At 43.0% G+C, this 18361-nt stretch overlaps 1 protein-coding gene across 1 annotated transcript in view; it reads right to left on the bottom strand.

Moving 5' to 3' along the window:
• LOC127452521 (glutamate receptor ionotropic, kainate 2) overlaps positions 1-18361 on the bottom strand; it is a 415871-nt gene that overhangs the window by 146944 nt on the left and 250566 nt on the right. The window contains exons 9-10 of the mRNA XM_051718020.1: positions 17130-17237; positions 14912-15025 (exon numbers count right to left, since the gene is read on the bottom strand). Coding sequence (XP_051573980.1) covers positions 14912-15025; positions 17130-17237 — 222 coding nt within the window. The remainder of the gene's footprint in view (positions 1-14911; positions 15026-17129; positions 17238-18361) is intronic.

Below are 18361 nucleotides of genomic sequence, written 5' to 3'. Positions count from 1 at the left end.
TTCAAAACCTTTTTTTAATACAATTTTAGTTTCACTTATCGTTAAGGTGTGGATTTGGCTTTGGGAAACTGACCAGAAGTTATGTGCCACTTTATCCCGAAGCAGAAATCGAAAGCTGGACGATTAAGTGAGATAATTCCGCTATAAAATTCTCTATACGAGAGCAGAAATCTTTACCAATCAAATGATCAATTGTACAATAGAGGCATGAAAGCAGAATGCTCCACCTGCAAATTAGGACACACTGATCTGCAAGATCATACATGTTTATTGGTTTTGTGTGTGTGTAAGCCGGGATTCAAGGCAAAATGCTTTGCCAATATACAGTATTATTAAGCTTACATATTCAATTGAGGGTGCTCTAACGTTCGGAACCCCGCAGAACCGGTCTTGCATCTAGCTGGCAGCTGCACTAACATTAATTACTTATCTATTAATTTATTATTGAATAGTATTGTAGCCTACTAGCTCACCTTTTGTTGCACTATATCGCGTAGCACATCCTCGTGCTCTCTGGCAATGTGACGTACGATTCCAAAAGGAATATTTGCTAATTCTCACAGTCTCTCCACACTCCCTTTCGATTTGCTCGTTCTTAGCTTTGATTAATACTTTGCATTTATTGAGGTTATAAGGTTTGCAACTTCACTAAAACAATGTTAAAGCTCCATAACATCAGGCATATTGCTTATTTAGCAGATTCCCAAACCAGCATATCACGAAGTGCATTCTGGTTTGAGCAGAAGTGGAGCAGAATCTTCAAAAAGGCGCTCACAGCTCAGGTGGAATTATCACCGCTCTGCTCAATGCTCTGCGCTCGCTCCGCTCCGCTCACATGCTCTGCAACACACTACAAAAAAGTTGGGACAGTCGAGTGTTTACCACTGTGAAACATCACCATTTCTTCTAATAACACTTATTAAGCGTTTGGGCACTGAAGACACAAGTTTGTTAAGTTTAAAATTGGAATTTCCCCCCATTCATCCATTATGCAGGTCTTTAGCTGCGCAAAGTTGCGGTCTTTAGTTGCCGTATTGTGTGCTTCATAATACACCACACATTCTCAATTGGAGATTGTCAGGACTGCAGGCAGGCCAATCTAGCACCTGCACTCTCTGCTTATTCGGCCAGTATATGGTTTAAAGTTGTCCTGCTGCAAATTCTGGGACGTCCCTGGAAAAGATGGTACTGGATGGCAGTATATACTGCTCCAGAATTTGTACATATCTGTCTGCATTAATGGTGCCCTCACAGATGTGCGAGTTACCCATGCCATGGGCACTGACACACCTCTGGCCCATACAGACACTGGCTTTTGGAACTGACACTGATAACAGCTTGGATTCCTCTTTGGCCCGGAGAACACGACGGCTGTGTTTTTTCAAAAACTATTTGAAATGTGGACTCATAGGACCAAAAAACACGGTTCCACTGTTCTACTTTCCATCTAAGATGAGACCGAGCCCAGAGAAGTCGCAGCACTTCTGGACAGTATTGATGTAGGTCTTCTGCTTTCCATAGTAAAGTCTTAACTTGCATCTGTGGATGCAGCGGCGAATGGTGTTGACTAACAAAGGTTTACTAAAGTAATCCCAAACCCATGTTCATGATATCCATTACAGATTAATGATGTTTTTTAAGACAGTGATGTCTGAGGGGTCAGAGATCATGCGCATTCAGAAGTGGTTTTCGTCTTGCCCTTTACACACTGTCATTTGACCATATTCCTTGAACCTTTTAATTATATTGTGCTATGTAGAGGGTGAAATGCCCCAAATCCTTCCAATTTGTCTTTGGGGAACATTTTTCTCAAAGTGCTGGATTACTTGCTTGGGCATCTGTTGGCAAATTGGCAAGTCTCGAATGATCCTTGCTCTTGAGGGACTAGGCTGTTTTTGGAGGCTCCTTATATACTATGATACAATTGCCTCACCTGTTTAACATCTCCTGTTTCACAATGCCTTGTTATTTTAACTCGTCAAATTTTTATTAGTCTTAAATTGCCCCGTCTTACCTTTTTTGGAGCATGTTGCAATCATCTGCTTTGAAATTACTGTACATAAAAAAAAAAAAAGAAATTCATAAGATAAAACATCATATAATGTGTAGTTTTAGTATTTTCAATTTAGCAATGGGTGAATATAATTTACAAATCACTACTTTTTGTTTTATTAGCATATTGGGGTTGTACTTTGTATAAAAAAAGGTGTCTCCAGTTGCAATTTTCAAAGTTTCAAGCAACTTTTAACTTGACACAGCATCCTAAAACCTCAACATTTTTGGTGCTTAACACCAGTGAGGTGCTCCTACAGGCTCTGTCTGATGCTTACATAGACCAAAAATTAAAAATAGTGCTGATGATACACAATAAAGCATCATGTGAGAACGTCCTGGTTACTTTCGTAACCTCCGTTCCCTGATGGAGGGAACGAGACGTTGTGTCGATGTAGTGACACTAGCGGTCACACTTGGGACCCCCAAACACTTCTGCTTTTTGAAAAAAAGGCCAATGGGAATTGGCGAGTGGAATTTGCATGCCACTCCCCCGGACATATGGGTATAAAAGGAGCTGGTATGCAATCACTCATTCAAGTTTTGTGCTGAGGAGCCGAGACAAGGTCCCAGCCATTTCAGCGTGTAGTTCAGTGTTGTGACAAAAGGGACACAATGTCTTGTTCCCTCCATCAGGGAACGGAGGTTACAAAAGTAACCAGGACACTCCCTATCTGTCACTCACTCAACGTTGTGTCGATGTAGTGACACTAGGGGTCCCTATACAAAACGCCACAACTAGCTTAACTGTGTTATGTGGACTGGGAACAAGTCGACTGCCCAACAAATAGGGACAGGCAAGCCCAGCCGTGGCCTCTTTTCCTCTTTTTTCTCCCCAAAAAGAGTGGAATTTGTTAACCGACTGGGGGCCATAAATGTCTACGTCGGGGGGGTGTCACTCCCAAGGGGAAGACAATGCGGAGACCCCACCCAGAGAAGGGGGGGTATTTTGAGTGGAAATATGTTACATGATCTTACCGAGTCTTGTCGGAAGTATGTCATGTGGAGAAGTCACATGGTAGGTCCTACCTGAGGGGGGAGGAGTTTCTACAAACATGATGACTGGAGGCAGAGGGGCCTCTGCCCAAGGAAGACGCAGTTTACCGACAGGGAAATGATTTAGCGGAAGATATCACATGGGGTCACCTACGGGGAACCAGCACATGTGGAGCACCTACCCCAGTACAGGGCCTAATTAGCACACGTACTGGGCTGGCAGCGAGTTTATCTGCAAACTCGTCTGCCACAGGGCTAAGGAGGAAAGTCATCCAAGGATCACAGATTGTAAACACGACTGGGGGTCAAAAGTGCACATCTTCACCTCAAGGGAAGGGAAAGGCACTATGAACAAGCGGTACACCCGTCCAGCTCTCCCAGAACTTACCTGCTCATACCTGACAATACACGGGATGAAACTGGCTCAATCTGGAGATTGTAGAACCTCACAAAGGTGTTGGGTGTTGCCCAGCCCGCTGCTCTGCAGATGTCTGCCAAAGAGGCACCACTGGTCAGGGCCCAGGAGGCTGCTACACTCCTAGTAGAGTGGGCTCGTAACCCCATGGGGGGCGGCACGTCCTGAGTGTGATATGCCATCACGATGGCGTCAATGACCCAGTGGGCGATCCTCTGTTTGGAGACAGCGCTTTCTTTCCGCTGTCCACCAAAGCAGACAAAGAGCTGCTCAGAGCTTCTAAAGCTCTACGTGCGATCCAAATAGATGCGTAAAGCATGCGCCGGACACAGCAGCGCCAAAGCTGGGTCTGCCTCCTCCTGGGGCAGCACTTGCAGGTTCACCACCTGATCCCTAAAAGGGGTCGTGGGAACCTTGGGCACATAGCCCGGTCAGGGTCTCAGGATCACGTGAGAGTAACCCAGACCGAACTCCAGGCACGATTCGCTGACAGAGAATGCCTGCAGTCCCCTACCCTCTTGATGGAAGTGAGTGCAGTCAGGAGGGCAGTCTTCAAAGAGAGTGCCTTAAGCTCAACTGACTCCAAGGGCTCAAAGGGTGCTCCCCGTAAACCCCGAAGGACTACAGAGAGGTCCCACAAGGGGATGAGGCGGGGTCTGGAGGATTCAACCTCCTAGCACCTCTCGGGAACCTGATGATTAAGTCGTGCTTCCCCAAATACTTACCATCCACTGCATCGTGATGTGCCAAAATGGCGGCTACATACACCTTCAAGGTGGAGGGGGACAGCCTCCCCTCCAACCTCTCCTGCAGGAAAGAAAGCACCGATCCGACTGCACATCTCTGGGGGTCTTCGCGTCGGGAAGAACACCACTTAGCAAACATATGGCACTTCAAAGCATACAGGCGCCTCATAGAGGGAGCCCTAGCCTGAGTGATCATGTCTACCATCACGGGTGGTAGGCCACTTAGGTCTTCCGCATCCCGTCCAAGGGCCAGACATGGAGATTACAGAGGTCTGGTCGCGGGTGCCAGATCGTGCCCGTCCCTGAGAAAGAAGGTCCTTCCTCAGGGGAATTCCACGGGGGGGGGGCTGTCGTGAGGACCGTGAGGTACAAGAACCATGTCTGGGTGGGCCAGTAGGGCCATGTCTGCTCCTCGTCCTCCCTGACCTTGCACAGGGTCTGTGCAAGTAGGCTCACTGGGGGAAACGCATATTTGTGTAATCCCGGGGGCCAGCTGTGTGCCAGCGCGTCTATACCGAGGGGTGCCTTGGTCAGGGCATACCAAAGCGGGCAGTGGGAGGATTCCCGGGAAGCAAACAGGTCTACCTGTGCTCGACCGAATCGACTCCAAATCAGCTGGACCACCTGGGGGTGGAGTCTCCACTCTCCCCCAAGCGTAACCTGTCATGACAGCGTGTCCGCTGCGGTGTTGAGGTCGCCCAGGATGTGAGTGGCTCACAGTGACTTGAGGCGCTGCTGACTCCAGAGGAGGAGACGGCGGGCGAGTTGTGACATGCAACGGGAGCGTAGACCACCTTGACAGTTGATGTACGCTACCATCACCATGCTGTCTGTCCAGACCAACACGTGTTTGCCCAACACATGTACTGCCAACAACTCGAGGCAGTTGATGTGCCAATGCAGCCGCAGGCCAGTCCAGGAGCCGGCGGCTGTGAGCCCATTGCATACGGCACCCCAGCCCATCTTGGAGGTGTCCATCATAACCACGACGCACCTGGAGACCTGCTCTAGGGGAACCCCTGCCCGTAGAAATGCAAGGTCGATCCAAGGGCTGAAGAGGCAGTGACAGATCGGCTTGACAACCACGCGATGTGTCCTGTGGCGTCATGCCCATCTTGGGACTCGAGTCTGAAGCCAGTGCTGAAACAGTCTCATATGCATCAACCCGAGCGGTGTGGCTACCGCTGAGGATACCATATGCCCCAGGAGCCTCTGAAAAAGTTTCAGTGGAACCGCTGTCTTCTGTCTGAACACCTTCAGACAGTTCAGCACAGACTGTGCACACTCGTTCGTGAGGCGTGCCGTCATCGAGACTGAGTCCAACTCCAAGCCGAGAAAAGAGATGCTCTGAAGCAGGGAGAGCTTGCTCTTTTCCCAGCTGACCTGAAGCCCCAGTCGGCTGAGGTGCGTGAGCACCGGGTCCCTGTGCGTACACAACACATCCCGAGAGTGAGCTAGGATTAGCCAGTCATCGAGATAATTGAGGATGTGGACATCCACTTCCCTTAGCGGGGCAAGGGCTGCCTCTGCGACCTTCGTGAAGATGCGAGGGGACAAGGACAGGCCAAAGGGGAGGACCTTGTACTGGTACTCCCGGCCCTCGAAAGCAAACCGCAGGAAGGGTCTGTGTCAAGGTAAGACCGAGACGTGGAAGTATGTGTCCTTCAGGTCTACCGCCGTGAACCAATCTTGATGCCGGACGCATGCTAAAATGCGTTTTTGCGTCAGCATCTTGAACGGGAGTCTGTGCAAGGCCCGGTTCAGTATTCGCAGGTTCAAGATTGGCCGCAACCCACCGCCTTTCTTCGGAACGATGAAGTAGGGGCTGTAAAACCCCTTCTTCATCTCGGCCGGAGGGACAGGCTCTATCGCACCCTTCCATAGAAGGATAGCGATCTCCGCACGCAAGGTAGCGGCATTCTCGCCCTTCACCGAGGTGAAGCGGACGCCACTGAACCTGGTCGGGCATCTGGTGAACTGAATTGCGTAGCCGAGTCGGATGGTCCGGATCAGCCATCGCGAAGGGTTGGAAAGTGCGAGCCACGCGTTCAAACTCCGGACGAGGGGGACCAAGGGGACAATCATGTCGGACGTACCGGCGGGTGGGGCCTCGCGGCAGGGCGGAGCCTGAGGCACCACGTCGAGGGGACTCGAACCCCGTGGCCATGCTGAGTCCAGAGACATCGGAGCACTTACCTGGCTCCTGACGCCCACCATAAGATTGATTGGTCGAGGAGGGGGGAGGAGGAATATCGTCCCCGCAGTCCATCAGAACCAACCCGGTGCGGGCATGTTTGTGCCACAGAGGGGCGCGCAGGGGCGGGGGGTCCGCCGCAGGAGCGCCGAACCTGCCGAAATGGGAAGGTGGACGGCGGTCGTGATGAACAAGAAAACCACTCTTTTTTTGAAGTTTTGGGTACCACAGCCTCTTGGGCATGCGGCAAAAAAATTAAACAAAAGATTCTCCTCCCGGCCCTCCACCAGCGTATGGAGTGGTCTGTCTACCATCTCCACAGAAGTGGGTCTCCTCATCCCTGGGTCAGGGGTGCTTCAAAGCGTTCCTTGGGTTCTTGGATATATACCCCTGTTAAAACAGCAGGTTTTTGTGATGTAAAAATGTAATAGATAAATCATTTTAGAATTGTTGCACCTTTAATGTAAAAATTACAGCCTATGCAATGCCACTGAAAACCAAAATGACACATTTCAAGAAAAAAAAAAAAAAAAAAAAACTTAGAATAACCTAACTGCATAAGTGTGCACATCCCTGAACTAATACTTAGTTGAAGCACCCTTTGATTTTATTACAGCACTCAGTCTGTTTGGATAAGAGTCTATTAGCTTAGCACATCTTGACTTGGGAATATTTTCCCACTCTTCTTTGCAAAAACATTCCAGATCTGTCAAATTGCAAGGGCATCTCCTGTGTATGGCCCTCTTCAGGTCCCCCCACAGATTTTCTATAGAATTCAGGTCTGGGCTCTGGCTGGGCCATTCCAAAACTTTACTCTTTTTTTTGCTGAAGCCATTCTTTTGTTGATTTGGATGTGTGCTTTGAATCATTATCATGCTGAAAGGTGAAAGATCTCTTCATTTTCAGCTTTCTAACAGACACCAGAAGGTTCTGTGCCAAAATTGACTGGTACATGGAGCTATTCATGATTCCCTCCACCTTCACTAAAGCCCCAGTTCCAGCTGAAGAAAAGCAGCCCCAAAGCATGATGCTGCCAACACCATGCTTCACCGTGGGTATGGTGTTCTTTTGCTGATGTGCTGTGTTGTTTTTGTGTCAAACATACCTTTAACAATTTTGGGCAAAAAGTTCAATCTTGGTCTCATCAGACCATAACACATTTTTCCACATGGTTTTGGGAGACTGGATATAGGTTTTTGCGGGCTTGGATGTTTTTTTTTTTCATCACAAAAGGATTGCGTCTTGCCACCCTGTCCCATAGCCCAGCCAGATGAAGAATATGGGAGATAGTTGTCACATGTAGGGAGCAACCAGTACTTGCCAGAAAGAGCTGCAGCTCCTTTAATGTTGCTGTGGGCCTCTAGACAGCCGCCCTGACCAGTTTTCTCTTTGTCTGCTCATTAATTTTCAAGGGATGTCCTGTTCTTGATAATGTCACTGTTGTGCCATACGTTCCCCACTTGTTGATGACTGTCTTCACTTTGTCCTAGGTATATCTAATGCCTTGGAAATTTTAGCCCTTACCTGAGCGATACATTTCAACAATGAGATCCAGTTGATGCTCTGTAAGCTCTTTGTGGCTCGAGTAGTAGCATGTAACCAAGAAGGTGTCAAACAGATCCTACAAGAACAGCTGAGATTTATTTGGAGTTAATCAGATTCACTTCAAGTGAAGACAGGTGTGTACTATTTCACATGAGTTTGATGATTGGTTGATTCTGAACACAGCCACATACCCAATTATAAAAAGGTGTGCACACTTATGCAGTTAAGTTTTTTATTTTTATTTTATTTTTCTCTGAAATGTGTCACTTTGGTTTTCAGTGGCATTGCATAGGTTGTAATTTTTTACATTAAAGGTGCAAAAAGTCTGATATGACTTATCTTTAATTTTTTCATATCACAGAAAAAAGCTATTCCTTTTAAATATTTTACTTGTTTAAAAATTTCATTTTTTTGCATTACAGAAATTAGCATTTTGTGAAAATATGTCACATTTTGATGTCCTGCAACTAACAACCCCCCCCCCCCCCCACCACCTTTTGAAAAATGCCTTATTACTTTCAAACAAATAAATTATTGACTGCACCAGCAAATATTTTACTATTTAAAAAAATATATATATATCTTTAAAATATTAAATAAAACATGTCTCCATTTTTGACATTACAGTAATGAACATTTTGAATAATTGTTCCCATTTTTATGTCTTGCACCTAACAAAATCACCATCACTTTTCTCACTATGAAGAATTCTGGCTTGTATCATTACTGTCTGTAAGTTTGCTAAACTCTATATGCCATATTACATCTACTGCTAAATTGATAGTGTTTGATATGTAAATCTGGGATAAGCCAGTGTGTTTCAGCAGTGTTTTTGCATGTGCTACATATGCATTATGTGTGTTTGTGCTGTAAGAGGGAGGGCAACCTGTCTCAGACAATTTAATTCTGTACCGAAGCCCTTCAAGAACAGCATCTATTGCATCTATACTCATAAAAGAGTGACTGAGAGAATAAAACTGTACTCCAATTAAACCAATGAGCCATTCAGCAGATGAGAGAGATACAGTCCTTAAAGGCTAATTCACCTTCCTTCACTCGTTATCTAATTATAAACTGAATTATTTTGACTCTTGGACAATATATATATATATTGGTTCATTTGTGCCTTTTTAAACATAAATCACAGTTTTATCAATCATCCAATTTAATGTATAGCTATTTCAATTTTGTAGTATGAGGCAGTGATGGACCAATCGAATATGGTGGCAAAGTTACACAAGACACTGACCCACCGCTTCATGAATTCAACAATTCTAGACTGGTTGAAACTCTGTGAAATTACAGCCTATATTTTGCTGACTACACAGTTTAAAACATTTAGTTATCACTTGTAATCCATCGACTACAAAAGTAAAACAAAATAGGAAGAGATTAAAAGAAATATGAAACAAATCTCAGCCTCACTGACCATCTGATGTATGTGACATGGTCCTGTTGCCTTGTCAGGTTGGGTTTTGTCTGACGAGGACCGTGGCATCATCGTTCCCTGTTTGTTTTGGTTAAGGCATGTTTACATTTTGCCCTCATGTGCCCGGAATAAGCGTTTCCATGGGAACCCTGATTGTTTCCATGGGAATGCTGATCATGACAACATTCACCTGCCCCTTGTCTGTTTCCTGCTTATTCAAATCCCCTCGTGTGTCATGTCCGAGGCTGGATCATTCAATGTGGTTTAACGTTTATGTAGTTCAATGTTGAAAGTAGTCTAGCTTATGCTAATGTTTGTGCTGTCAAGCGGCTAACCTTGCTCTCTTTGTCTAGTCGGTTGCCTGTCTCTGCCCGCGTGTCGTGAAGTGTGGTTACCTTCCAGTTTGCTGTACACCTGTCCTCAGCGCCCACAAATTGCCAGTGGAGGATTCCTCGTCTCTGCCCGCATGTCGGGAATACGACTGCCCTTCTTCGTCCGGGCTTTGTTCTCTGCACCACACCAGGCTTCAACGGACACTTCCTACGGATCTGCTCATGACTGCCACAATGCATACACCTGTCTATGAACACACTCCTCCTTTGCCCACTGCACGGCCACTGTGCACATATATACTCGTTCTTCGCCTCCGTAGCTGCAACCGGTGCTGTGATCGGCAGTTTTTGCCAGCAAAACTTTTTTTTTGCTTTTTTTTTTTTCTCCCCTATTTGGAACGCCCAATAGCCAATGCCCTCTAAGTCCTCGTGGTGGCGTAGTGACTCGCCTCAATCCGGGTGGTGGAGGACGAATCTCAGTTGCCTCCGCATCTGAGACCATCAACCTGCGCATCTTATCACGTGGCTTGTTGAGCGCATTACCGAGACATAGCGCATGTGGAGGCTTCACATCATCCACCACAGCATCCACGCACAACTCACCATGCGCCCCACTGAGAGCGAACCACATTATAGTGACCACGAGGAGGTTACCCCATGTGACTCTACCGTCCCTAGCAACCGGGCCAATTTGGTTGCTTAGGAGACCTGGTTGGACTCACTCAGCATGCCCTGGGATTCGAACTCGCGAACTCCAGGGGTGGTAGTCAGCGTCTTTACTCGCTGAGCTACCCAGGTCCCCCTAGCACAAGTTTAAATTGACGTTTATTGTTGTAAATAAATCCTTTGAACTGTTCCTCTGCTACTGAGTCTCTGTCTCATGCTTTCTGACAGAATGATCCAGCCAAACTAGGACCCAGCAGAGGCCATTATGGGCATTTATCTTTTCCCCTTCCCTCCCTCGGACACTTTCAGCCAATGGTTGGTCCAGATTGCCAACTCTGCTCTCTCCGGGAAAGAGAGGGCGATGTTAGAGACTTCACCTCCGAGTTCTTGATTGTGTCGGATGAAATGCGTTGCACCGGGGCCGAACTTAAGGATCTGTTCAACGGATGCCTTAAGGATCCTTTTGGCGCATAGGAAATGGAAGAGCTGGGGACCCTCTCCTTCTGGGAATTTGTGGGATACATCCATCATTGGAAGGAGTGGATTACACCTGAATCCAGGTAACTCTCCCACACTGGGCATCCCACCGTCCCACCCTCAGACTGCCAAGTCCCTAGCCGTCCCCTTACCCGTACGCAGAGAAGGACACCCACTCCTCAGTCACAGCCAGCGCCCACATGTGCCACGGCCAACGAGCCAGCACCCATGCCTGCCACGGTCAACGAGCCAGCGCCCACGCCTGCCACAGTCATGAGCCAGTTCTTGAAGCCTCGTCCATCCCAGAACCAGCGCCTGAAGCCTCGGCCGTCCCAGTGCCACTGTCCTAGGTCATGACAACACATCTGTCCGCGTGTCAGGAGTACGACTTCCCTCCTTTGTCTGGGCTTTGTTCTCTGCACCACACCACGCTTCAACGGACACTTCCTACGGATCTGCTCCTGACTGCCACAAAGCATACACCTGTCTATGAACACACTCCTCCTTTGCCCACTGCACGGCCACTGCACGCACACAGACTCGTTCTTCACCTCCGTAGCTGCAGCCGGTGGTGGGATCACCAGTTTTCGCCGGCACAAGTTTAAGTTGACATTTATTGCTGTAAATAAATCCTTTGAACTGTTTCTCTGCTATTGGGTCTCTGTCTCACGCTTTCTGACAGCATGTTGCACTCTTGTGTGCAAAACACAAAACTTTGGGATAAACCAACCACTAAATGGCACATAAAAACAAAACAAACCGTGGTTGATCGCTTTCAATGTTGCCAGAAGTCTTTTCCTGTCTAGGTTGGCAGTTTTTGCTCAAAAAGGATAAGCTGCAAAGTGGATCAGACTTTATTCAGAGTCAAAACTGGCTATCCAAGACTAATGTGCAAATAATTAAGTCAAATGTCTCTAGAGCAAGAAATAAACAAAGACAATGACAGTTTTGGCATCCTATAATGGCGATAAGATCTCTCTTGAGATCGTCACTAAAAAAAATAATAATAATCTGAGCGCAAACCTGCAGCGTATTTGCTAAAAGACTATTAATAATGATTTCCTTTCTGTCGTGGCACAATGACGATTCAGAGGCAAACCTGAGGGCATTAAACTTTCATGTAAGGACTGACACTCATGGCTCCCCCCACCTCTCCTCTCACAGTCTCTCTTCTTTCATTCACGACACCTTTGATCCTCAGCAGTCTGACTCAGACAACTAGCATTTGGAGCATTTAATGCATTCGGATTGGCCGCTGTGCTCTGAGAGTGAATAAAAACCCTCACTGCATTCAGTTTAATAAATCTGTCCTTTCAGCTGGAATATGCTCTGTTTATTAACAAAAGAAAACATCTCGTGGGGGGGGAGAGATTGGGGTTCTGATGTCATGATGTGCATCTAAGCCAAAACATTTTTCTCTACACTTTATATTAATAATGTGGATTTCACCAACTCCCATTTGGTGGGTTTCTTGCATACAACCAGAAATCATCCCATGAACTCATTATTCATCTCAACTTAAACTCATATTCCCCACAATAATGCCCATAAGTGTCCCCACAATAATGCACTAGTTAAGCATGAATTAGACAATAATTAAATGTCCACTGAATGTAAAGCTATCTCAGCCATAATGTACAACTTATTAAACGTCTTATTTTGTGTAGAAAGTAATGCAATTAATGCTCTTTTTCAGAGATCCATCAAAAATCAAGTTTACTAAACAATATTAAGTCAGTAATTAAGGCTTTTGATTTAACTAATAAATTACTAAATAAATCTTCTATTAAAGATAACTTGACCCCCTGTTCTGAAGACATTTTATCTATTCAACTTATTGGTTTGTTTTGCATTTATTAGGTGGTATTCAAGTTTCTTTAAATATATTAAGACAGTAACAATGACTAATTACTGTTACTTTTACTATTAAATTGCTACAATTTTGTATTAAAGACAGATACAATTTTTACCTACTCAATTTATTGGATTGTTTTGCACTTATGAGGTGGTATTTTAAGTTTATCAAACTATATTAAGACATTAATTATTAGTATTAGTTTAACTAAATTGTTACTAATAAACTATGTTAATTAACTACTTCTGTGAACTTATTTTCCTGTAGCAATGCCAAAGTCATGGGTTCGATTCCCAGAGAACACACAAACTGGTAAAATGTACCTTGAATGTACTGTAAGTCACTTTGGACAAAAGAGTCTGAAAAATACATAAATGTAAATACATAAATGTAATTTCATGCTATGAAACGAATCTTAAAATAAAGACAATTTTATTCATTTGTTAATAATTTGTTTGACAAATATTAGGTGTTTACAGTATTTACAATAAACTAAAAAAAAGTTCAGTTTCATTGTAATTGAATCATGTGCAAACAATAATAATACTAATAATTTATTATAACAGATTTGAAAGGCCAATACTTATTAGCCTTAGCTACTGGATTAATTTTGATTGGTAAACTTGAAATTTGATCTCTGAAATAAAGCATTAATTGCATTACTTTCGACATAGAAATAAGACATTCAATAAGTTCTAAATTATGGCTAAGATAGCTTTACTCTTTTTAGTTATGTAGTCTAGTTAGTTATGTAGTCTTATTCATGCCATACTAGTGCAATGTGGGCTCTAAAAATAAAGTGTTACTAAAAAGTCTCACATTTATTATATTGTCCCTTTCAAAGAAAATAAATAAAGCATGCATTAAGTCATTCTATTTTATTTATTTATTTGTAGCCAAGTGGCCAAATTTGAGGACACATTTCTAATTTAAATGTGCACATATTCTGTTTTAAATTGTTTGCTTTGACTGCAATAAGTCCATCATCAGACAGATGACTAATGCATGAAGCAGTGAGACCTTTCTGAATAGTCTCTGAATCAGTTCTGCATGGTTCTTCATGATAAAAACGACACACAAGTAACATGGCCATTCAGAAATGTGGAATTGGACAGCTCTATACTGTATTTTGCATATGTGACATATAGAATAGTTTTGTGTTAGGAACAGACATTTAAGTCATTAATCGCAAAGAAATATTACCCTTCACTGTAGCTCTTTTTAAATCTCAATCCGAAGGCAAAAGAGATTTCAGAGCTTTGCAGAGGAGAGGATTATCAGTGAATAATGAAAAAATAACAGCGTACGAGTTTGGAAAGTATTACAGAATTTCCATTTTTGAACTATTCCTTTGACCTCTTTGTTGTAATTATGATTATACAACAGTTAGTTTCTGTCCTCAAATTTGATTGCCAGATAGTCTGCGGCCTTGTGCTTGTGGACGAGTTACAGCAATGCTGATATTCAGAACAACAGCACTCTTGCCCGTGTAATGTTGCTTACTCTGTTTATTCCAAAGGCGGTTCCAAGATGCAATATTGACATTTCTGCCATTTCTGACATGATTTCCCCACAGAGTTGCAAGATCATGAAATATGTATACAAATGGATTGACACTGCACACAAATAGTTTGTATTAAAGTTTGATGAAGTGATAATGTGGTATCCTGATTGGTGTTGAGAGAATGGAATGGTTAGAACAGCCACAAACCACAAACTCTAAATGATCCATCATTCAGGGTCTTTGATAGTGTGATCTGACACAAGTGCACTACCTTTACCTTCAGGTATCAGAGAAGTTTGAGAAAAGAAGGTGAAGGGAGAAAGAAAAAAACATCATTTGAAGAAGAGTTTTTCATTGACTGCTGTTTCCAGTAGCTAATATCATAGTATCATAAGTAAACACAGAAACAACAAGTAAGGGTTTAACCTAGTTATGTCTATGGTGGTCACGACCCTATAAAAAAAAAAATAAAAAAATAAAACATGCACAAAAGTCCAACAAAATATAGCAATGAGTATCACTATCTACCAATTTTGCAAATGGTGAAAACCTAATAATTAATTTAGGCTATTAATGTAAATTTAATCTCTGAAATATCATGCATGCGTTTTTTTTTTTTTTTTTTTTCTTCTTTACCTGTTTAAGAAACTATAGAAAAGAAGTGATCACATAGAATAAAGAATGAATTAATTTGATTTACCAGTATGGTGGACACCACCAGCGATCTGTTGGAGAGAGAGTCTGTCACATTTGCTGTCTTTCTCTTTTGGTGCTCAGTCATGTTCAAACCACTTGGAGGATCCCACGTGCCAATCTGCAAAAAGTACTCTGGTACTTAATGTTTTCGTATGTGTATGACATGATACAACATTGATGATGAATACTTAAATTCCTTAGAGCAATGTTAATTTTCCAAATATCCAAGCGTTTTTGTTGGGTCACAGAATCAATTAAACCATTTTGGTGAAAGATGTCTGGAACTGCTTTAAAGGGATAGTTCACCCAAAAATGAAAATTCTCTCATCATTTACTCACCCTCATGCAATCCCAGATGTGTATGACTTTGTTTCATCTGCTGAACACAAATTAATATTTTAAGAAGAATTTCTCAGCTCTTTTGGTCCATACAATGCAAGTGAGTATAAATCAGCATAAATGTAATCTATAAGACTCCAGTGGTTTAATCCATATCTTCTGAAGTGATCTGATAGGTGTAGGTGAGAAACAGATCAATATTTAATTCCTTTTTACTATAAATGTTCCCCCCTGCTCAGTAAATCTCCACTTTAACTTTCACTTTCACATTGTTTTTCTTGTGTTTTTGGTGATTCACATTCTTCATGCATATCGTCCGCTACTGGGCAGGGAGAAGAATTTCAAGCAATTAAAATATTGATGTTTCTCACCCACACCTATCAAAATAAAATAAAATCACTTTATTGTCACACAACCATATACACAAGTGCAATAGTGGGTGAAAGTCTTGGGTGCAGTTCCGAGAAACATAGCAGTGATGACAGTGATGATTACACAACACAATTTACATATCAAATATATACATAATTACACAACACAATATACAAATAATAATATACAATGTACAGTATACAATACACACAATATAGAATAGACATACAATATAGCAGACAACATCCAAGACCAAAAACATAAGAACTGTAGACAAAACAAACAAAAAACTTCAATGCTGGGTCGGAGCTCACAACGCAGCAGCCATACTTGGCGCCATCTTGAACTACTACCACATCACTTCTGAAAATTTGGATTGGTACACTGGAGTTTTATGGATTACTTTTATGTGTTTATTGGCACCCATTCACCTGTATGGCATGGATCTAAAGAGTTGAAATATTCTTCTAAAAACCATAATTTGTGTTCTGCAGAAGAAAGAAAGTCATACATATCTGGGATGGCATGAGGGTGAGTAAATAATGAGAGAATTTTCATTTTTGGGTAAACTATCCCTTTAACATGCACATGAATATTCCAGTATTATCAGAATATTCCAATATTTCAGAATTACAGAATTATGATAATGTATGTTTCATGTAAACAAATACACCGAATGCCATAACCAGATTAAGCCAATATTCCGGTTTCAATCTGAATAAGACTGGTTTATGCACGTATTAATCCGAATTTTGTGTCGTGTAATCCAAAACTACTGAAATGCATCTTAATAAATTGCTATAGTGAGCATCTCAGGTATTTCCACATGTGAATAGATGTGCATGTCTCAGTTTATTCACAGACTGTGCTGATTAAATGTATACAGGAAAATCCTAATAGCTGTGAAACATGTAAATGTATTTTCCCAAGTAAAAGTTTATCCAGAATATGGACCTTAATCAGAAAATGATCTGTAGGAAGTGATGTAAAAGACTGTTATCATGCACAAGAGCGCAAAATGAGGAGCTAGACGAGAGAGAGAGAGAGAGTAAATGAGAATTTCTCAGCAGAACAAGAGAACTGTTGAGCATGACTATCCCATTCCTCCCTTCTCAATTACTGCGAAGGGCCCTCTTCAGAATTTTCAATTCAAAGCAAGACGTCAAAGTGGAGACGCGCACGTTCAACCATCAAAAAAACAAAGTACTTGAGAAACCACCCAGCCAGTAGTTTGTAATTGTAAATCACCTGTTTATTTCAGTTTTCATGGGGCTAAAGGGCTACAGAGGACTTTATTATTATTGGGATACATTATTCATTGAGGTTCAGGCACATGCCGACGAGAACTGAGAGGTCATAGTTTGCTTCGAGGCTCCTGGTGTGTTTGTGACTAAGTGGGGAATGTATGTGTGTGTTTTCAGGTGTGCACATATTTGTCCTTATAAAGCACAGCAGGTACATAAATACTGACATCTGACATGCACATTGAGACTAGAGCACAGTTACTGAACCTTCTCCAGGCCTTCCTCCTTGAGGCTGATTACATCCAGATCGAAATCTGTCCTCAGGCCATTGGTTCTGTTGAAATTTATCCGTCCTGTCAAGCCGTCCCAGTGTGCCTGCAGGTGTGAGAAAAATATTAATTACAACCAACCTGCACCATCCGAGATGAATTTGTCCTTTCTGGCCAAACAGAGTGTATGGCTCTCCTCCAAGTAGGTTGCTAATAAAACAGGCTCTACAACTAAGGTTACACACATTGGAAGCATGTTTTAAAGATCTATATTTATCCAGAGATTAAGGCTGGGAAGTATAACAGTATATGAAGAGTTGATGCATAACCACACACACACACACACACACACACACACACACACACACACACGCACGCACGCACACACACATAATGTATATATATACACCACATCAGAGAACACTATAAATGGAACTGATTGACAAACAAGCATTTTTTTTCTTTTGGAATCGAAGGTGCTGGAACACCGTTTCGGACAGTACCGGCCCAATTTAACCCTTACCAATGACACATATTCATCTAGACCAGGGGTTCCCAAACTTTTTTGTCAGCTGAACCCCTTTGACCTAAATGATTTACTTTAAGTACCCCATGATATTTTAAGTAATGTTCACCTTTCAAAATACAGTTAATTTGACTTATTTGCACTTCATTTTCTTTTAAAATTAAGTAAATTATAGAAATATTTTTCACTCACGAACCCCCGTTTGGAAAACCCTGATCTAGATTATAGTTCTGCCTTGTTCAGCCAGCCCCTCCATTTATCTGTTCAAACAAAGACCTCAGCACAGCTTTACTAGTGTTTCTCTGCAGCCTCAGGCACTACAAGAAATCTGGGCAAAGAAGATCCAAACGAGGGAAGGGGGTCTGGAGCACGGTCACCACAACCGGAATGATTTGAGCCAATTTAGGCAGTGGGACCTGTTTTTATGTATTCAATTATGTATTTTCCATGCTGCTATGTATCTATATATCCCTTGGTTTGATTTTAGTCTTAGCTGAAGGGTTAAGATATCACACACAGCAAATAAGAAGGCTTTTAGTCAGTCTAAATATAGGCAGCAGAATGAGTGGGACAGTTCAGATTAGTCGCCCTAGTTTTCATGAAAATAGCACAGAGAAGAATCATTTCCGGAGATTAAGATAAATGTGCTGCTTTCTGTGGTGGTACTCTAACAGAGTGGTATTCCAGATCAGAAACACACACGA

Source organism: Myxocyprinus asiaticus, chromosome 15 (assembly GCF_019703515.2).
Source record: "Myxocyprinus asiaticus isolate MX2 ecotype Aquarium Trade chromosome 15, UBuf_Myxa_2, whole genome shotgun sequence".
NCBI lineage: Eukaryota > Metazoa > Chordata > Actinopteri > Cypriniformes > Catostomidae > Myxocyprinus > Myxocyprinus asiaticus.
The sequence above is the reverse complement of the archived record's forward strand: the minus strand, read 5'-3'. Positions and strand labels throughout refer to the sequence as shown.